This window comes from Hippoglossus stenolepis, chromosome 5, assembly GCF_022539355.2.
Source record: "Hippoglossus stenolepis isolate QCI-W04-F060 chromosome 5, HSTE1.2, whole genome shotgun sequence".
NCBI classification, from domain to species: Eukaryota; Metazoa; Chordata; class Actinopteri; order Pleuronectiformes; family Pleuronectidae; genus Hippoglossus; species Hippoglossus stenolepis.
The window spans coordinates 17,633,495-17,656,322 of NC_061487.1; the positions used below are offsets into that span (position 1 = coordinate 17,633,495).

Here is a 22,828-nt window from a genome sequence, read left to right on the forward strand (position 1 = left end):
TTATATAATAAGAGTGTGTGAAGGACACTGGACAGCAGTGTAGTAAAGAAGCACATCTATTGCGGTGCAGAACTCTTCTAAAACAATGCTGCACCTCATCGATCTCAGCTAATCAATGTGTCTCTGTGAGACGGCCAGTGGGGAGGCTGGAAACACTGATGTGCACAGACAAGCGGCGAGGCAAAAAGAGCCCTCGCCATTTGTGAGCGTGGGTGCGTATGTGTGTTTTCAATGAGCCCGGCAGCCTTGAAGTTCCTTTTAGATTGACGGTAATAGACAAACACATCTCTATTGAACTGAAAGGCATTATCAGGACGGCTGCGGTTGGACAAAAAAGACTGAATCGAGGCGGCTGCCAAGGCACAACCAAACAAACACATATGTGCACCACATGCACACGCGCAGATTTAATGGAAGCTCACACAATTGCCCGTGTAGACCAGACGGGGTCTTTTAACACATATTCTATTAAAAGGAGAAGAGAGGAAGGTGAGGTGGAGATGTGGGAGGGTGAGGAGCAGAAAGTGCGAGGAGAGGACAGAAAAAGAGAGGTGGGGGGGGGGGTGTGAAGACTTGATTTATAAGCAGGACAATGAGAAGGTGTATCTCATAAAGGAAATAATGAGCTCTCAGGCATGTGACACAACATTACTATTTTTGTAGATAAGCCCCTTATGACAACAAAGTGAAAAGAAAAACATACTGTAATTACTTAAAAAAACACATGATTGCTTTGTAAGATAGAGTCATTGGCCTCGCACACAAATCTACTCCAAATTCCACTGTTCCCCTGTGATCCTATTACAACAGCTTTTATATCTGTGTGTGTGTGTGATGGTCCAGGCCTTGGGAATGGATTAGCGATGACACAAGAGAGAAGGCTAATCTTCAAGCCCTAATCCCACTGGACTCTCTGCCACTCTTGTTTGGTGCTCAGGCCTCGCCAACCACACCGACGCCGGCTAACAGGGCCGACACCGGCTAACGGGGCTGAACAGGCTGGATAACAGTGACGGCAGCTCAGCGAGGTGCCAGGTCGAGGAAGAAGCAAGAACACGAGTGAGAAAAAAAAAAGAAAAAGGATGAGGATAGAGCGGGAAAGCACGAGCAGACAGGAACAGACATCAGCATTCTTCAGAACCGCCACAGCTGTTGAGGAAGTTTGCGTGAGCATCTTCCGTGACCAAATGCCAACTAAGTCCCAGGGCTACTGTTAATGAGGAGGGATTTATGGGTAATATCAGAGATTAATGATTTAGTGTCAGGTTGCAACACCCTCAGGGCCAGACATAGGGCGCTGTGTGTGTGTGTGTGTGTGTGTGTGTGTGTGTGAGAGAGTCAATGACAGAAGAAGGAAACAGATAGGGATAGACGGTGAGAGAGAGAAAGAATAATGAGTTTTGGTGGAGGAGGAACAAATTGACTGCCACTGATTTATAGTTTGCTGACTGATAGATTGAGTGGTGGAATGAAGGTAATTAAAGCTTCAATCCCATTTAATATAACGTGTTATTGTTTTTCTTATTTTTTATAGGTAGGTGATTATTACACTGTCTTCATCAGGTTACTTTGCTGACATCTGACAATGAGGAAATGTCAAGATGGAGAAAGAAATATCAGCGATCACAGGATCATACAGACTGTAAACAAACCACCAGGTTAACCAAATATAAATGAAGTCAAGAGTGAATATTAAAAGTACGACTCTAACAATATCTATTATAAACATGCATCACATTTTATGGACTTTTCTGATAAATTCTGCACCTCTGTTTACACACAGCTGTACGAGCACATTGGTTCCTCGGGTTATTATTTTTACTTCCACAAAGGAGGTTTTCATCTGCGTTTGTTTGTTTGTTCGTTTGTTGTTTGTTTGTTGTTTGTTTGTACCAATTTCAAATAAATTTTGTGGAGGGGTGGGCGCATGACCCGAGGAAGAACATGTTCAATTTCGTTGTGAGGGTGCGGATCCACGAATGTGTTTTGTAATTGATTTCTCCAAGAATAATTTATAGATCTTCATGAAAAATAATATGCCCATTTGGGGGTTTTCTACACTGCTGAACATCATTGATGTCTCTTTGTTCACAGACTTTAGAAAAGACTTTTGTTGAAACCAATCCAGACTAAAACTGTAACAAAACTCCTTAGTTTTAACACTGAAATCCAGTGATTCTCTGCATCCTTCTCACAACACTACACATTACAAGCATCACACTGTGTCAGATGAGGAGGAGGAAAACAATTCGAACAAACCAAAATGGTCAAAATTTTGTTAAACTTCATTCTTTTAACTAATCCCTCTCAGTCTGTCTGGCGCGCACACACACACACACACACACACACACACACAATGAGCTCCCAGATAATTGCACATCTTTGCAGAATCCCAAGTCCACCGTGAAACAGAGTAAATTGCGTCCAAGACAAAAGGGTCCCCGGGGACAGGAAACGGAGTCCGGATGACAGGCTTTGTGCAGAGAGAACGAAGACAGCTCCAGACTCTCTATAAAGACCCATCTCAATAAACACCTCCACAGGCAACCAGCCACGCATCACACCATCCTCCTGATTGGTTCTCTCTCTGAGCTCTTTCTGTAATCACACGTGCGCACGGCCTGGAATAGATGGTCAGAAAATGAAAAAGTGGAGAAATGGTGGGGGTGATGGAAGTGATTGGTGGGTGAGAAAAGTCAAAATGAAGGGGAAAGAAAGTGGGAGCGGTGAAAAGAGGAAAGTTGCAGCGTTGTGTATAGATGAGTAGAGGCACACAATGTACAGGGAGATCTTTCATTGACACTAAGAGACGAATGGAGGTGTGTGGTGAAACACTGAGAGGAATTGCACGACTGGGTGATGAAAGTACAAAGTGATGGAAAGATCAAGAGGGTGATGAATGAGTCACACACTTTAATTCCTTTAGGAGCAGTGGGAGTGTACACACACACACACACACACACACACACACACACACACACACACACACACACACACACACACACACACACACACACACACACACACACACACACACACACACACACACACACACACACCAACATGGGTTAGGGGGTGAGGTGGGGACATGTTGTGTTTTAATCTTGAACACCAAATAGAGCAGTGGGTATTTCATTAAAAGGTCTGTTTCAGGGTGGCCAGACCTGAGAGAAATCCATATTTCATTACTTGTCATCCATCTCTCTGTCTCTCTCTAGTGTGTGTGTGTGTTTGTGTGTGGGCACGTGTGCAGCATCTTAGTGTGTGTGTGTGTACGTGCCCTAATTTAAATTAATCTTGATATACATGAATGGGCATATAAAGGCACAAGCCCATTCATGCGCACATTGTGAATCTGTCAATCACGCTGTCCCATTTCTCAGTGTGCATCAGGCTCCCCGCCGCCTCACACACACAGATCAGCCGGAGCTCAGCAAGCGGACGGTTTATTAATACTCACATAAACTACGTTGACGTAGTCGTCGTCAGACAGGGTCTCCAGCATCTCGCTGACCGAGGTCCTGATCAGTTTGAGAGTCAAGCCAGACACACTACCGCTCCTGCGAGAAAAAAAATAAAACACACAACAGTTCCTCACTGCAATCTGTCTCCTCTGCTCCTCTCCTGTGAGAATTAACTTGGTGTAATTAGAAATGCGTCCGCCTTGGGAAATACATCACATTATCTGGCAAATCCAGAAAGGCACGCATTATAATCATGGAAATCATTACTGAAGGTTATGGATCAATGAGGTTAGAAATGAACTCACGCATCGACGAGGATTAGCATATCTTTGGGGGAAGCGGCTCCTTGGATGTACCTGGATGGACGTTAATGAATGAATAGACAAGCTGAACTGAGACTCCCACTCAACAACACGGCGCAACATAAATATGCTGGAGGCCAATGATTTACACACTGAGATCTCCAAATATGATTTATACACTTTGAAACAGGTTTATTACAGCTGTAGGACTGGGAGAAATCTTTGAATGTTAAGTCCTCATTAAACATCAGAATAATGTGTATAATTTAAATCATATAGTCATAATGCAATTCCAAAACAGTATTGGATTATTGACCAGCTACACAAAACTAAATAATTATATTTATTCACCTGAATACATAGGCTTTGTAATCTTAGGACTACATACGGACACTCAGGATATATCTATAGGATCTGTATGTGTGGCAGTTTTCTTACCATGGCCTCCTGCGGACGTCATACAGGTCAATTTTACTGGGGGTTTTACGAGCATCCATCCACGGAGAAGCTTTAGCAGGATATAAAAATGTGTGTTTATTATGATGGCTTAATAATTAAAGGTAATAAAACATTAATCTGGATTTCCCACACATCTGCCTGTCAGACCAAGGTTGAATATTAGTGTCATATTCCGCTCAGCAGCAGGGACTCGCTGTCAGTCACTGTGCGGATAACAAACTGACACATTCTGGGATGGAATAAAAAAAACACATCCTCACATTTCTGCCATATTAACGGTTCACTTGTTGGATAAAAATCACCATTTACTTCACAACATGTTTTATGCCAGCTGATATTGTTTGTGGAGAGATAAACTCAGATACTTCCATAATGTATTCATCGAGATGCAAAGCACAGAGCAGTGGTTTCACGTGCTTTGACAATGATCAGTTGCTTTCTATCAGCAGGCAGTCAGCGAGGGGAACCATGAAAACAAACCAGTAGGAAGCTGTGTGACTGCCTGTCATGCATGCTAACAGTTAAAAAAAGGAAACAAAGAGGGATAAATTCAGGGCTAATGATAGTTCATGAATATTAGACATAAACTTTTACCATAAAGCTATAGAGTCAATGATGAAAGGAATCTCATGAATAGAAATGGCTCAGAAGTGAAAACGCTTACAATAGAGAGCAGCACTACACTGATGCAGTTAAAGATAATGTGATGGTATCTATACGGCACCAAATATAACATCTGAGTAAATTGAGCAATAGAGATAATTGATTGAGCTTATTTGTCCAGTGATGTCTGGACAAAGAAAACTGAATATAGTCCCCTAGCTGCTTTATCTTATTCACCAAATAATAATGAGCCCTAATTTGATAATGACGAACACAAACAATATGACGTGATCAGACAGGACTTAGCCCTGGTGGATTCTAATGGATATTCAACTATTAATCGATTTTAAAAACTTGGGAGACAACAGACATGATCACAGATTTAACAGTTTTTAACATTCTAATCGTCAGAACGCACACACCGGACAATTTGACCCCACACGTAAGATTTGAGATCTCAAACATGACTTCAGAAGAAAAGCAAACATGGAGGAGGATTGACGTTGTCAGAAAGCTGTACTTGCATGTGATGTGTTTTGCAGCGAAAAACAAAAAAAGATTAAAAAAAATGTTGATGAATTAATGGCTGAAACAGCAGAATAAGCCTGGTTTACACATTTTATTGTGCAAGCTGGAGGTTTAAATATGCTGAAGGCCAATGCTTTACACACTGAGATCTCAAAATATGATTCATACACTTTGAAACAGATTTATTACAGAGTTAGGACTGGGAGAAATCTTTGAAATTACTAGTAAAATGTGTTTGATATTAAAATTCGAGATCCGGGAGGCACCAACACAATTGGTAGCATTTGGATTCTCAGCCGATTTTTGGAAGAAGCAAATCGGGTCAAAAATCCACCCATTTACCCTCTATGTGCAAAAAGCCCTTAGAAAGTGAAATATGAATGTTTTTTTTGGTTGTCTTTTTTACCTGGGAAGTAGCGAGCCAGGCCTGTAGCGCTACCAAACACCTGCCAGAGGAGTGTTGGGTCATCCTCTCTGTTCTTTCTAAACACGTCCTCCAGGGCCTCCGTCCAGTTCAGCTCATTCAGCACAATGGTGGCTGGAAATCCGCACGGATACAAACACAAGAAAAACACATGTGTGAAGTGACGACACACTAGAAAGACTGAACTGGGACAGACTCGCACAAAGTGTTATGTTAATCAAATCTGTACAAGTCTCCAATGTGTAATTATGAGTGCATGGCAGTTCGGGTAAACAGGGCATTGTACACTGTCAAAGGCATGTGGACATCCCAGATTAACACAATCATTAAGATTCACACAAGCGCCCACTCAGTGTCGGCCCGCTCGCTCAGCAGGACACATGAGCAAATATTAGAGCAGCCAGTGTCGATATTTAGCAACAAATACTCAGAAGCAGTATTCTGGCAAGTACCTGGTTTGACAAAAATGAGATAAAAAAAAAAAAAAACTTGAAACCCCACAAACCGCTGTGTGTGTGTGTGTTTGTGTTTGTGTGTGTATGAGTGCATGTGTGTGATTGATAGTGTGTTGGGAGAGGCATTGGACATTATGGATGTAATGACACAGCACCCAGACAGCTCAGAGCCACTTAACGCTCACTGTGATGGATGAAGATACAGCTGCCCCAACTCTATCTTTGCAGTCTGCTCTTCCTTTACACTTAGTTTCATTTCATCTTTTCCCATTCTGTATACTAATCTACTGAGCATATGCTTTCATTAGACTGCGTGTGTGTGTGTGTGTGTGTGTGTCTTCATAATGTGCATGTAGCAGCGCGTGTGTGAGATAGATTGGTATCCTGTATTGAGTGTGACGTGGCTCATTGATGTGCAAAGCAAACACCGTTCATTTGCATGCATCCCTCCAGAGGGGAAAGTTAATGAAGCTTCAGTTGCCAGGAGTGCATGTGTTTTTATTAGAGAAAGTGAGAACATGCACTATGTGTGTGTGTGTGTGTGTGTGTGTGTGTGTGTGTGCACAGTAATGTATTTGCCTCATTAAGTGTACAATTTTAACGGGAAAGAGGGAAAAAAAACACCAAAGGCCTTGTTAACCAACGGAAAAATTACAAACTGATTTCTGAGTGAAGACCGATGAAGTGTGTAGATAGATGGCGGCCTACACACAGCTACATATTTAGATACACACACAACGTCTACACATCATGTGTACAACATAGAGCGGTAAACAAACATGCCAAAAACATCTAACCCTGTAGGAATATGGTTTTTTGTGCCCCTGAGTTAGTCATAATATTTTATAAGCTAAACTCCAGTGCTGCTTCATAAGAGATACAGCATCCTCCAGTCGACCATATTGCCACTGACACTAATGAATTCCCAGGCTGCACTCAGCATAGCTTTGATGCCACAATATATATCTACACCCAGTGATGACTTCATCTCGTTGCGATATCACGGGTGCAAATTCACTAACATATAAGACACACATAATTCTGAACATTAAAAAGGAAATGATTTAGGCTGCCCTGAAAAATGGACCTTCTATCTTCTTCTAACAATTATCTTTGATTTTTTTATCTTACAAGCTCCTTAAAGGTGCTAATGTAGCAAAAGGACTCATCCATAGTTCCACAGAAGTTCCAGATCAAAATTTGTGAGACATGGTTTGGTTCGTACCTCCGTTTTTTTTATTTTTTGTGCTCTTTTTTGTGTCATGATATACTGTAGATAATATTTTGTGAATGTTACATATTATTTACAGCTGTCCCTAACTTTAACCAGAGTAATAATTTCATCATTTACATGTCATACAATGAAAATTGTGAAATAAAAATGTTGACAACCCAACAGGCTTCAGGTACAGTGTGGTATAGGGAGCTAGCACTTCTGAATTGAACCATTTTCTATCTCTCTCCCTGTATCTCATGGACCGTGTCCTTCACTGGACCAACAGATGTGGCTTTTGTTGTGATCCCTCTGTCCTCTGATTCCTTTCCTATGCTCCTCTCACACACATGCGACGTGCTGCTGCGTATAGACGCTGATTTCATAAACTTGCCTTCCACTTCACCTAGAAAACCCAATTTTCTCCAGCTGAGCAAAGGCTATTCCTGGAACATTTATAGGGTGGAGATCAAATTGAAGAGCTGAAACCTCAATAACGTATGAATCCCTCGTCTCTATTTTCACCAGACATATAAAATTCATACTCCTGCATGTGTGTCCATATGCGACAAAATGCACATATGAGCTTGTGCACACTCAAACACCCCACGCACATGTTCTTGCTATTCATGTTGGCAGCACATTCATTTTACACCAGCACTATATGGACACTCTTAACCTCTACTCCAATGCTATGGCCCAGGGGTCTCCAATATGTCACTTACCCTGTTTTAGAGTAACTCACCCATAGGTGCAGAGAATATGTTTTGTACAGACCATGGGTGCATAGCAAAACACCACATGCAGCAAATCATGTAACTGTTGTCAGTCCAACAAGTTGCACTGCTGTCAATTTCATTTGAGATCAGGTTTGCTGTGTGTGATTGTACTTTAAGCAGCTATTTGGATAATGTAATAAAAATGTCACATATGAAAAATATTCCCTCTGGGCTACAACATGAGCCTCCTTTTTCATATGGAAAATTAAGAAGCCCAGTTGTTTGTACCACTGAATGAACGGACAACCACCAGTGGATTATGTGGATACTGAAGAAAAAACAAACCTTTGAGCCAGAGTTAGCTATAGAGCTCATTTGCATCAGGATAATATAAAAGCCAATAATTTGCAATACAACAATACAATCTACAGCAAATACATGACCTAATTTACAAACAATCACATATAAAATATAAAACAACATATACATGACATAGTCTTCATGTTAGAAAATAGCTCCAACGTTCAGTGATCACATGACTCATTTGAATCACAAATCCTGGAGTTATAAGCAGATTTATAAACTATTTATTTGTTAACAAAACCCGAAATAATTATATAATTGGATATCTTGAGACAGACTGAATCAACAATATGTGACTCATGTCTGTTTGTTCAGGTTCGACTAAATTGTGATTCAGATTTTTTAGTTGACAGTGATGATGTTTTGGTATAAATAAGGAGATTTGGATATTGATATTTGTGGTTAAACACAAAAAAACCTGTCTTATTAAAATGTTTTGGTTTCAGTTTGAGTGTTTTTTCACAATATGAGAACAAGAGTAACCAGTAATATAAGAAAGTAGTAACTTTAACTCACTTTTGTTTTGTGTAAAAAGTATACAAATGTTTGGAGACCCCTGCTCTAGCCAAACTAGTTTTAACCTAAGTCTTTAAACCTTTAGGACCCTCAGACTGGGTCTCCATTATGGCCATTCATCACAACATGAGTGTGTAGTTTTGGGTTCTCACACACATACACACACACATAGTTCCTGTCGACTTGCTTACATCAGACTTCAGCCCTGGATAGTTTCTAGCAGCTCAGTATAAATGCATCCTCCAATAAACAGCATCCTTGAAAGAAAGGGAGTGTGAGGACTCATGGCACGCAGCCCAGATGATGGCCAGAGAGAAAAAATGACAGAGTTAGGAGTTCAAAAGCATGCTAATAAACCAGGCTTGCACTTGTGCGGATAAAAAACCCGAAAATAGCATGTGCCCGGCCCAGTCCCTCACTCCTGGCCCTGTGTGTGGGGTCAATGGAGATGTGAGGTGCGTAACCTTGGGGCCAGACGGTTCCCCAGCAGGCTGAGAGCCGTGCTGAGGGGCTCACTCAATTCTGCTGTCCCTCCTAGCCACTGCTGACTCATCACCTCCCACTGCCCGCTAATTAAGGGATATTTAAACACATGTACACAGACGTACAGAAAGCCAGTCTCACACAGACACAGGAAAATAAAGACACAAACGCAAGCTAAGCCGTGGCAGTGCAGCCTGGTGGTTGAACAAACCATCCTGCAACTGGTCTCCTGTTCATACTCGTTCATTTTGATCTGTCCATGTAAGTCACACTGTGATAAGAGCATCACCTGAGTGCTTACAATGTAAAGAGAAAAAAAGAAAAAGGAGACTGTTCGTATATAATGTATAATTCAAACCACAGTTGAGATATTCACCAGACCATCCTTAAGTCATTGACATTCAACTGCCGCTGTGCGAATGTCAGAGGGACTCGGGAGAATCAAATTATGCTGAACCACTCAAGGTAAATGTCACCACATGATGATGACATGGTCAGAAATGTACTTTTATAAAAACAGGGCAAATGTTTTATTATATTCAAACATATAATGTCACACATTCTGCTTCATAACAGTGAGGGAGTTCTACATTTAGCTAACAGAGGCAAAGGAAAACAGCACAGCCATCTTGTCTGATGCTGTATAAAGTGCTACACATAAGTACAAATCTGTGTGTGTTCACTATTATGTGAAGAAATGTCTACTATTGTGCTCTTGGAAGAAGTAGAATACACGACTATGAATATATATATAGTTAAGTAAAGTGTATTTTATGTGAGATGAACATTCACGAACATAAACTCATTATCAAGGAGGGTGGAGGTTTGAGACTCACTGTATATCAGTCCATTTCATTATGTGACCCTCTGTTCATCTAGGACACACGGCTTTGCCAGGATACAGGAGAGGACGGGAAAAAGACCTTATTATCCTCTTTCCCTTTTTCTTTTAAACCCACATTTAGCTGTGAGCACATTTGCTAAAGGCTCAATCCGTAAACAACATTTTGTCATGTCTTGGTGTGTCAGTTGTATCCATGGTTACCACCAGGGTTGGTGTGCATGCATGAGTGTGTGTGTGTGTGTGTGTGCATGAGTGTGTGTACTCACATCCATCATAGATGTCAGTGGGGATGTGGACAGCCGTGTGGTTGTGATCAGTCAAACGCCTAAATGACGCGTCCTCTTTAAAGTCTGGTCGAAGCCGGTATTTTTTTCCCTCCGTCTCATTTGCATCCAGCTGAGGGAGGAAAAAGAAAACATCAAGACGCAGACACTAATGCTGACGGTAGTTTTAAGATATCAGACGGAGCATCTTTCTTCTATCTGCTGAAGCATCATGGCACTCATGACAGGCCTGACTCAGTCCTTCATCAACTCCAGTCTGACGTAATAATGTCTTCGCTGCAAGTTTTCACGCCCTCCCAACTTGTTTTTGAAAATATAGCATCATCAACAATACATCCTGCTTTTTTTCCCCTCTTTTTTTGTCATGTTCATTTGGGAGGAGGCAGCCACATTGTCCGTGCACCTTGTAGAAATTTATAACTCCTACTGTCGACGCACCAATTTACATCAGAAACAGCAGTACAGATGTAGGAGATGGATGAAGAAAAGCATGATGAGATATGGAGGAAAGAATGCACGGTAGGGAGGGGGGTGCAGGAGTGGAGATGGAGCGAGGGAGGAAAAAAGCACGAGGGGGGGAGGGAGAGAGAGAGTGTGAACAGTTACTTCCTAATAAAGCAGCGGTGTAGCCAGCTCATACATCTCATCTGTCAATTAGAGCAGAACATGGCGGAAACCTCTTCACCTGAGAGAGGCTGGGAAGAGGGATGACGAAGAGGAGGCTGCATGGGAAGAAAAGCCTGGAGAAGAGGCAGAAAAAAGCGGGAGGGGCTGCAGTAAAAGGCCGGAGCAATGATAGAAACCGAGAGTGAGAAAAAATAAATAAAAAAGACATGAATGTGGTGAATAGAAGGAGAAAAAAGGGAGGACGTGATGAGGAAGGATGACGAGGTGAAATCGAGGACAAGGGGGACAAGGGTTCGCGGCGCAAACATATTACTGGACCATGTCCGAGTGTGACCTATGTGTTTGCGGCGGCTTAAATGGAAGGAGAGCAAATAGGCAAAAGGAGGAAGGGAAGCACACTCACATTGTCCTTTGAGTTGTAGTAGGAGATTTCATCATCCTGCAAAGGAAGTCGCACACAAGCACAAACATGACTTTGTGGCTGCTCCAGGGCGTCGCACACGTAATCACGAGAATGCTTAATCCATTTCTAAACACTTCTTAATTTTGTTGGCAGGCAACTCCATTAGTTAATTCTCCAGTTTTATGTTAATGAGGACACTGGTCTGTGCTGCCAGTGGAATGAATACTGTATGAGTTAAATTGAATGTGTGGAGTGTTCCTCTTTTAAAGTCGGTGCCTGTGCGCCTCCAGCCATTTGCAATGCTCCGGGGTAGAATTTCCCTGCCATTGAGGAAGCAATATAGTAATTGACTGCTTGGATGCATATATAACTGTCTCTGCGACTGCGAGTATTCTTTTTCCTGACCACCCCTTTCCTCCCCTTTTCAATTGTCTGCCACTGTGGTTCTTAGAAAGCAGCGCATGTGTCATCTGTAATGAGAAGCCTGATGTGGTGGATTAACCGATGGAGCTATAAGCACTGCAATAACACACCGATGCAAAGATATTAAAGCGACACAGGCAATAATTTATGATCAGTAAATCTAGAATACGTGCGATGTTTCTGTGTCTGTGCATCTCCCTGTGTTTTACCAACATACAGTAAATAAAACACACAAATACAACTTATACATATAGGTATTCAAGTGCAGAAGCATGTGTCTGTGTTTCTGTGTCCTTCCGTTACCTCGAACTCGTCTTTCCACGTATGATCCACCTGGAATTGCTCAGCAGCCGCGGCCAATTTCTGTGGAGTGAAATATGACAGGGATTTGGATTTGAAACTCCACAAGGTATGTGTCCTTCACTGCATCGGTCTATTTATAGAAAACCCGAGCAAACGAAAAGTATGTTAAAAGGCACGATGGAGACTTTCCCAATGATGGTGATGTCACCCGCAGAGCTCAAACTACAGCGCTACCGTGGTCTTACAGCACTGCCCGCTGAAGGCCACGCCACTGAGCCACTGTGTCAAAATGAAAAGGTTGGAGAGTGTGTGTGAGTGAGAGAGAGAGAGAGAGAGAGAGAGAGAGAGAGAGAGAGAGAGAGAGAGAGAGAGAGTGAGAGTGAAAGTGAGTGAGAGAGGAATTAAGAGGAAAAGGAGGGTCAACAGTGTAAGAAATGGAAGATCATTGAATAAAGAGCAAATGGATTACCAACTGAGAGGCTGTCAATCAAATTGGATCCTACTAAATAACAAGAGGATATACGCGTAATTAACTTCACCTCACACACACACACACACACACACAACACACAGGAAACTGTATGAAAAAGAGACTAGAGTTAAGAATAGTTACTGCAATAGAAAATATCTTACCCAGTACAGGCAATAAAAAGAGCAAAGAACAAAGTAAACTGCACATATTCACCAGAACAAATGTCACCTCTGTATATTTATAATACTGAAACATTATTTGAGAATGAACTAGAATGGCACTAGAGCGTTTTCTAAGACCCAACAGTCTTCCTATGAAACCACATGTAAATTCACCAGATATGGATTTTTATTTGCACCAATATGCGCACGCACACACACACACACACACACACACACACACACACCTCCTAAACATGCCTGATCTTCTTCATCAAGATCCATGAAAAGCGCCCAAGCTCAAAATATTAAAGAAAGTAAAAAAAAATATCCTGGATCTGCTCCCTGATCCAGATCTTAATTCAAAACATATATCCCAATTTAATGGCTTCAGTCTTGAGTCAGGGTTAGGGTACTTACTTCCTGCTCGGCCTATCACGATATTTACGTTATCGTTCGATATATGGACATGACCACGATCATATTTGCCGACATTGATATTGCTTGTTTGTTTAGCAAAAAAGTGTAGGATCACGTCACCGCCCAATTATCAGAGAGTTAATTCATCCATCTTTTCTACAGCCGCACCCACAATCAGTCAATAATCCAATCACAATCCCAGACCACAGTCCTGCGTATTCTGAACCGCCACACGGAAGTGACTAGCAGGCTGCAGAGCAATGAGTCTAGGGGTTGGAGAGGATCGGCTAAGTCACCTCATCTTTGAATTCAGTCAGGGGGAAATCATCTGATGGATTGTTTATTCCCTGTGGAGTTCTCTTGGAGCTGCCAGCCTTGGCGGAATTAGAGGCAGACGCTGTTTACCGGAGTGACTGATGTTTATTTTCCTGAATTATTTCAGAAGATCCACAGTAAAACCTGGAGCGGACTTGTTTTTATTGTGTTTATTTTTGCCTTCATTTAACTGGATTGAACTGAATTGTGTTTTTTTTCTTGTGAGGTAGACTTAAAACATTCTACATACAGGGATTGAACCCTGGACGCTGAGTCTGGGGCACAAAAAGGTCTTAAAATGACAATATATCGTCCAAGATAAGTTGTTATCGTGAGAGGCCTACTTCCTGCTCAAAGTTTCACCTCTATTGGCAGGTGCATTAGATGGAAACTGTGAACAGCGTAGAGAAGCAAAAACAAAACAAACACGCCTGCACAACTGTGTATCTGTTCACTGAGGTGGATCCACACTGATGGAACTTTAGCCTGGCCCTGGCCTCCCCCTGCTCACACTCTACTGGGTAATGACAACCCAGAGGAGGAGCGGATCGCCCTTAAACACACTCACCTGTCTCACACACCGACTTTCCACACAGCAGCAAAGTTACCACAGCTTCAGAGGAACTCCACCGCAGTGAGTTATTATGGAGGCAGTTAGAAATCACGAAGATAAAGTGTATTTATAGCTAAATGTCATTCTCACATCCATCTGTTGGACAGTGAGACGAGAGAAGCACGACATCAGGCGTTCTGTGAGCAATAACTGGATTAGATGCTTACAGTATAAAGTTTGTAATCGTGCGCCCTCACTGAGTGTGGGTGTGAATGTGGATGTGCGCGACCATGTGTCCGCTGTCGGCAATGGTTCCCTCCCTGTTCCACAGTCCCGTCCCTTTGGCCTCCAGCTCTGGGCTCGGTTCCAGACCCGTCTCCACCTCCTCTGCACTGGCTGTCAGCAGCTAAATATACACCCCCACTCCAGCCATAAACACACACTCACACACAGCATAGCGACCAGGAGATTATTACGCACCACGTTTACTGTGAGCAAAAATAATATGTACTTACACGTCATCAGAATCATTTCCATTTACAAACAGAAAAAAGGGCTTGACGCTGATTTTGGCTTTCAAAGACACCGACTGTGTTGAATGTATTTCAATGATTTTATCCGGAGATTTACATCTATTACCATAATTTACATAGTTGGTCTTTTATGTGTAAACATTTAATTACCGCCATCAAGGAGGTTATGTTTTCAAGCAATTTACACCTAAGACATGACGCATGGAATCAGGAAGAGCCCATCGAATTTGGGGCACATCCACTTGGTTCAGTTTTAGGACGAGGCTCTGAGCGCCCTTCTAGATTTACGGGCAATCCGAAAGAAGGCCCGATCAGAGTCTCGACATATTTGCAACAAAACCTTGCAAGACTGCTTCACCAATGTTTTACGGTGTTTTCAGACATTTTTAACCAAAGAATACGTAAGAAAAAACCCAGGTTGAACTGGGTGGCTGTGTAAAATCCCATTAGATTCTTATTAATAATTAAATCCAGTGACACCTCGATGCACCCACCACGCTGTGAGAGCTTTCCAAACAGAACCTTGGTGCTTCGTTGGTATTTTCATTCCATAGTGGTTACACGGAGAAAAAGAATAGATAAGATTTAAGACTGTAATAATGCGACACTCAAGGGAGAGTGGGGGCAACAGTTCATATCCATGCTGCAAAGGCCAACTGCGCGAGGTCTTGTCATTAAGCTCATGTCAAATGTCTCAAGAACATCACAAGACATTAACGTCACACGTTGAGATAAGTAAGTTATAAATCCTGACGATCTCTCGTGAAATATCTTTAATATGTTAAGTGCATATATAGGCTATAAACATGTATAGTATAATATGAACACAAATGCATGCAGAGGTACACACATAAACAGCAGCGATGGAACATATGGATATCTATTACAATTAGCTCCTCTCCTCTCATCCGGGATCACTCTCTCGGCCTGATGTTGTATTTGATGTGATGCACGCGTGTTAGCAACAGCTGCTCCATACTTTATACCTCATACGTCATCGTTTGTGTGACACAAATGGAGAATGGGACCATAGTATTTTGTGTCAAAATACCTCAACCTTACAGTATATGCACACACACACACACACACACACACACACACACACACACACACACACACACACACACACACACACACACACACACACACACACACACACACACACACACACACACACACACACACACACACACCTCCTAAGAGAGCAGACAGGGTTGTTAAAAATTCATGACAGAGCTTTGACAAGGCCCCTTTCCCTTCTGGGAGATATGGGGGAGGTGAGGAGAAGTGTGTGAGGAAAGATACCTAATTACCCATCTCTCGTTCCTCTGTATCCCTCCCTCTCTATCTCTCTCTCTGTCTAACACATACACACGGGGAGGTTATCAGATTACCCGAAGAAAGCGATGGCACAGTCAAATCCCCTTTCCAGAGCCGGGATTTGACGAGACCGCTCCCCGAGTGACGGTTCATCGGTGCATCACAGAGCGGCTGCAAGTTGCCCTCCTGCCAGTTGATTAGAAGCCAGCGTTGCTCCGTTGAAACACAAATTTAACACTACAACGGTTCTCTTAATGGGAGGGTAAGATTGGGTGATATCCAATTTCTTATATTGTTAAACCCTCTCCAAATATTCCCTCGGGATACAGTTTTACCGTCTGGTTCAAAGAAAATCACACATTTTCATGTTCATTTTGTCGATTTTATATGAAGCAGTGATGTGATTTTCTTGTTTGAAGCATTTTGAGCTGCACTTCTTGTAAGAAAGGTGCTATAAAAAATATAGTTGATTAATCTTTATATGAATAATTCCACAGTTGACAAATATGATACATGTTCTAGTTTTAATCTCTGGACAACATCAGAATATGGAATGACATGGCACATATATTAAACAAATCTAATATTTGAGTTCAAATATTGTGCATATAGCAACTTATAGTTTGCCATGTGTTTTTATCCGTCCACCTGATAAGGTTGATGCTCAATTACGATGCTTCTAAGTCGAGGATATTTCTTTGATTACATTGTTCACAATAAGTTCTGCCGTCACTTTCACAGCATCTTATACCCAACAGAAAGTGGTGCTGCCACACTGAAGACATTTGTTGCATGACGGTAATAAAACAGACACCATTGCTATTATCAAATATACCCAGTATTATCTTATTACCGCCCAACCCTATGGCAGAGCATAACACACTCCCCATTGCATGCTTGATCTAACCACTCATTAGTCCACCTCTCACTTACATAGATACCTCCAGCTACACACAATAATAAGCCCACTCTATCACTGGGTGACCACTGGATACCTAAAGAGAGCCCCCTCTCCCCTGCAGCCCTAATGGGGAAACGAGTCGTCGTGGAGACTGGGAATTGCCTTTATAGGGAAGTGGAGTGGTTTAAGGAATGAGGTGCTTCAGAAAAGGGGAGCAGAAATTTGTTAAGAGTCATGAAATCTAAAGCTGGCAGGCAAAACCCCTCAATACCATCCACAGGCAGCATTTCTCTTACAACTTGCTGAGCCATATCTTAATCCCAGCTGAACATAAAAACGGTCAAATGATGACCGCAACAACAGCTGTGCCCATCAATACTCCCAGAGCCAAACAGGACACATAATATAGTATTTCTCATTCCGTGCACCTTCCGCCCTCCATGCACATTGATGTATGAGCTCATTATGCACAGAAACGTTCGGAGTGTCCCACCTGCAAACCTACAGAGACCCTGCTCTACTCTCACCAGTCTTAGTTGTCATACTGCCGGGGCAACACACCATGCATTTAGTGGGAAAGAGGAGCACAGCTTAAAGGATAGACAGCGAAGATGAGACAGGCTCTGCTAAACCTCACAGAGCTTCCCAGACTCTTTCTGTGTGGATATATATATATATATATTTATATAAATGTGTGTGTGTGCATGTGCATGTGTGTCTCCACACGCCTGAAATCAATGGGCCATTCAGAGCACACTGTCTTCTCACCCAGACAACAATGTAATACTCACAAGAGTGGTAACAGTCTGAAAGATCATTAACACCCACATCCAGTCTTATCCCTCTCTTCCTAGCTTCTGACAGGATGCCCACATCAATGAACACTGGCCGTCTATTCATCAGAATGAGTCCAAACTCAAAGGGATGGTAAAGTTAAAAAAATGGGGGTGGCATGAAGGGTCAGTATGAGAGGCAGAAAACAGATGACTGAAAAGATAACAGAAAAAGACTTAGATGATGAGTAGCTGTATTGAAAGGAAAGGATAGTCCAAAGAGGGAAAAAACATATTCAGGCTCAGCATGATCCCAGTCTCATTAAAAAAGTAGCTTATGAAAAGGAACAGTAGGGCGATGGAGAGAGATATATTTATATATCCTGTGTGCATGTCTGATGAATACATTAGGTTCGAGCGTGTATATAAACAAGAATAACATAAGTAAACTTTTGGACTAGAGACTGGAAATGTAGAACCGGGGAGACAGACAGACATAGTCGAACAAAGAGGAGTGATACAAAAGGGCACAGAAAGGTTAAGAGAAGAGTCAGTGAGTGAAAGGAGGGGCTACGATAAGAGAGATCAGAAGAGATAAAGAAAGGGTGATTTCAAATTTCAGGTTGAAGGAGAACTGTGGCAAAAGGCCAAGAGCTGCACAAGGGGGTGTTACGGTGCTTTGGAGGAGGCAGGATTAAAAAAGGGAATCATCTGGGCTGAAGGAGGAGGAGGGAAGGGAATCACTCCTATGTTCCCATGGTCCAACATTCCCAATATTAATATGGCACAGAATGGAAACATGACTTAGAGTCCTGTGTTCCCAGGGTGCTATGTTCCCCCAGTGCTATATACAGACTGGTGACATAATGGAGCTAAAACAAGCTGCTGGACATTTGTGCTGGAACTATTTAAATGCCCTTTGGCATTGATTCTACAAGTCTCTGGAACTCTAGAGCAACATTCTCCCTAAAGATTTCCCCTCATTTGGTGATTTGATGACAAGCACATTGGTCTTAAATCTTCCATTGTTATTGTATTGGGTTAAATGAGCATAAGATCCACACTATTCTAAAAGAGACTCCCATTAAGGTGGAAGAATGTCATCATAGGATAAAGATGATGATATCTATGAAATATTTCAACCTAAAACAGGTCGAATTTGACCTGAACATAATGGGAAGGTTTATGTGCGTTAACAGAATAATGACTTGAGGAACATAGGATGCTGGGAGCACGGTTTCTGTTAAGAATCATACGTTCCCGGAGGGGGAGATGTGTGGAGGCATAAAGAGCGTGTGACAGAGCCAAAGAGCAGAAGTATCTGCAGCAGTAGGAGCCCAGGGGAGAGCCGTGCTGCTCCACATGGTTTCTCTCAGAGGCCAAACCCTCCAATGAGAACGGTACATCTACAGCTGCTCCCCGTCTCATCCCCTCTCTTTGACTCTCCCGCTCTCATGCGTGTATTTTGGAGATGTGTGCGTCTCCTGCTGTTCACACATTTTCTGTTGTGTGTCAGCAGATCAAACTTCACAGGGAATCTTTGTTTAAAAGACTGAAACACTGAGAACTTCTTCTGTTAAGTATGAATACATAGTGATCCTTTTCTTGAAAGGTATTCTTATATATTGACTTTTATATTGTTATAACAAAGTTTGCAAAGCTAGGATGTAAAAATTCCAATAATCTCCCTTCTGCGACCTCTGTGTTTGGTCTCCTGAGGGAAATATCTTATTATTTAGTAGCTAACTACTTTACTTTGTTCACCAGATCTCGTAAGGTGCTAGGTCGTCATGCTTGGAGAAGCTTTAAGTAAATCATAAATACGTATATTTGGCGAGAGGTGGATTAGGACAGGTCACCAGCATAATGCAGGGATGACATTCATAGCCAAACAACCATTTATACTCACATTTACAATTCACATTGTGGTTAAGAAACACCATCTCAAACTGGTGTTTGGCCGAAGCCACTAATTATCTTGTCACATGTCGATTACTGTAATTTGACAAAATATCACAATATTGTCTGAAAAATGCAAATTGTCCCATTCTATTAGTGTCGAATATCATTATTAGATATTTAAAATATACAGAAAAGGTATTTAAATGTTTAAATGTAACCAATACAGTATGTATTTTATTCTCCATGAATGCATTGACATATTCCCTGTCCTATAAGTCTTGTTAGAATTCCCCATCTGCACTGCTCGCTCCCAATCTCTCTCTCTTTCTGTCTAACACACACACACACACAGGAATGGCAACACACAGACGGAGACACATGCAGACACCTCTTGTCTGTTTAGTATGATCAGCACAGAGCGGAGATGGGAGGTTGAGTAACATCTGCTCGGGAGACCGAAACATCTCTGATCGTATCATAGCCACTGCTCATTACTGCCTTATACGTTGGCGCACACACACACACACACACACACACACACACACACACACACACACACACACACACACACACACACACACACACACACACACACACACACACACACACACACACACACACACACACACACACACACACACACACACACATCATAAAGTCACATCTTGTGCTCCTTATTATAGCACTGTGACAGCAGGCAACAGATTAATAAAAATATGGTCCAACACCTGGGCTACAAAGACTCTATTAAACACATGCACGAATAACACATGAAACACTTAACATACACCTCTGAAGAAGAGGAATTGACAACTTGGGTGTTGAGCATCACATATTGAGCATTAAAGACAATAACAACAGTTGTTTTGGTGGTTACAGTTTGAAATAAAGGGAACGTTTTCTGTCAAGAACATAAGTTAATTTGGAAAAACCCTGCAAATATGGTTACTCTCTAGTACGACGGAGTATTAGTGCTACTGAAAGAAAAAACAAAAATCTAAAACTGTGTGAAGTCGTAATATTACCAGAATAAAGCTGTAATCTCAGGAGAATAAAGTCTTAATTTTAAGAGATAAAAGTCGTAATTTTACAACAATAAAGTTCAACTATTACGAGAAAAACTAGCTAAATTTATTAAAATTAAATATTATAAAATATAATATACAGTGGGGCAAAAAAGTATTTAGTCAGCCACCAATTGTGCAAGTTCTCCCACTTAAAAAGATGAGAGAGGCCTGTAATTTTCATCATAGGTATACCTCAACTATGAGAGACCAAATGAGAAAAAAAAATCCAGGAAATCACATTGTAGGATTTTTAAAGAATTTATTTGCAAATTATGGTGGAAAATAAGTATTTGGTCAATAACAAAAGTTCATCTCAATCCCCCCATCTCACTGGCTAGGCCACTCCAGGACCTTGAAATGCTTCTTACGAAGCCACTCCTTTGTTGCCCGGGCGGTGTGTTTGGGATCATTGTCATGCTGAAAGACCCAGCCACGTTTCATCTTCAATGCCCTTGCTGATGGAAGGAGGTTTTCACTCAAAATCTCACGATACATGGCCCCATTCATTCTTTCCTTTACACGGATCAGTTGTCCTGGTCCCCTTGCAGAAAAACAGCCCCAAAGCATGATGTTTCCACCCCCATGCTTCACAGTAGGTATGGTGTTCTTTGGATGCAACTCGGCATTCTTTCTCCTCCAAACACGACGAGTTGAGTTTTTACCAAAAAGTTCTATTTTGGTTTCATCTGACCATATGACATTCTCCCAATCCTCTTCTGGATCATCCAAATGCTCTCTAGCAAACTTCAGACGGGCCTGGACATGTACTGGCTTAAGCAGGGGGACACGTCTGGCACTGCAGGATTTGAGTCCCTGGCGGCGTAGTGTTACTGATGGTAGCCTTTGTTACTTTGGTCCCAGCTCTCTGCAGGTCATTCACTAGGTCCCCCCGTGTGGTTCTGGGATTTTTGTTCACCGTTCTTGTGATCATTTTGACCCCACGGGGGGAGATCTTGCGTGGAGCCCCAGATCGAGGGAGATTATCAGTGGTCTTGTATGTCTTCCATTTTCTAATAATTGCTCCCACAGTTGATTTCTTCACACCAAGCTGCTTACCTATTGCAGATTCAGTCTTCCCAGCCTGGTGCAGGTCTACAATTTAGTTTCTGGTGTCCTTTGACAGCTCTTTGGTCTTGGCCATAGTGGAGTTTGGATTGTGACTGTTTGAGGTTGTGGACAGGTGTCTTTTATACTGATAACGAGTTCAAACAGGTGCCATTCATACAGGTAACGAGTGGAGGACAGAGGAGCCTCTTGAAGAAGTTACAGGTCTGTGAGAGCCACAAATCTTGCTTGTTTGTAGGTGACCAAATACTTATTTTACCGAGGAATTTACCAATTAATTCATTAAAAATCCTACAATGTGATTTCCTGGATTCTTTCCCCCCATTCTGTCTCTCATAGTTGAAGTGTACCTATGATGAAAATTACAGGCATCTCTCATCTTTTTAAGTGGGAGAACTTGCACAATTGGTGGCTGACTAAATACTTTTTTGCCCCACTGTATATCAAATATAATTTCTTCGCTATTATCAAAATATGACATTTTTCTCATTAAGTTACAACTTTACTTTTGCAATATTACGACTTTCTTCTCAAGAAAGACTTCATTCTCGTAATATTATGACATTATTCTCTAAATCTTGTTTTCACTTTGGCCCAAATGAACTATAGAGATGGAAACTGCCACATACAATCTTGTGTTGTTTACATGGAAACACAATCAGCTAGCTGTCACTGCAAGGTGACATCATGAATGGAAATGCCTTGCTGCAAAGAATAGAAACATAGTAATAATAAAAAACAGTTAAGCTCCCTTAAACCGGAGCTGTTTACATGAAAGGTTTGATGGAGCTGGGGAATCAGCTCATGTTGTTAGTGAAAATGAAGGTTGAACATCTAGTATTAATATTAAGTGTGATCAATTTGTCAATATTAAAAATGCTTAAAAGGTGGCATTGGCATCATCTGTTATAGCTACAAATTTAATAGAAGATTTAA

The 22,828-nt window shown here is 41.8% G+C and overlaps 1 protein-coding gene across 3 annotated transcripts in view; it reads right to left on the reverse strand.

Moving 5' to 3' along the window:
* Nucleotides 1-22,828, reverse strand: part of LOC118109924 (voltage-dependent calcium channel subunit alpha-2/delta-1) — a 62,362-nt gene that overhangs the window by 26,678 nt on the left and 12,856 nt on the right. For all 3 annotated transcript variants that reach the window (XM_047339957.1, XM_047339959.1, XM_047339958.1), the window contains exons 4-10: nucleotides 12,414-12,473; nucleotides 11,688-11,723; nucleotides 10,640-10,769; nucleotides 5,763-5,894; nucleotides 4,205-4,274; nucleotides 3,770-3,820; nucleotides 3,461-3,560 (exon numbers count right to left, since the gene is read on the reverse strand). In XM_047339957.1, the coding sequence (XP_047195913.1) occupies nucleotides 3,461-3,560; nucleotides 3,770-3,820; nucleotides 4,205-4,274; nucleotides 5,763-5,894; nucleotides 10,640-10,769; nucleotides 11,688-11,723; nucleotides 12,414-12,473 (579 nt within the window). The remainder of the gene's footprint in view (nucleotides 1-3,460; nucleotides 3,561-3,769; nucleotides 3,821-4,204; nucleotides 4,275-5,762; nucleotides 5,895-10,639; nucleotides 10,770-11,687; nucleotides 11,724-12,413; nucleotides 12,474-22,828) is intronic.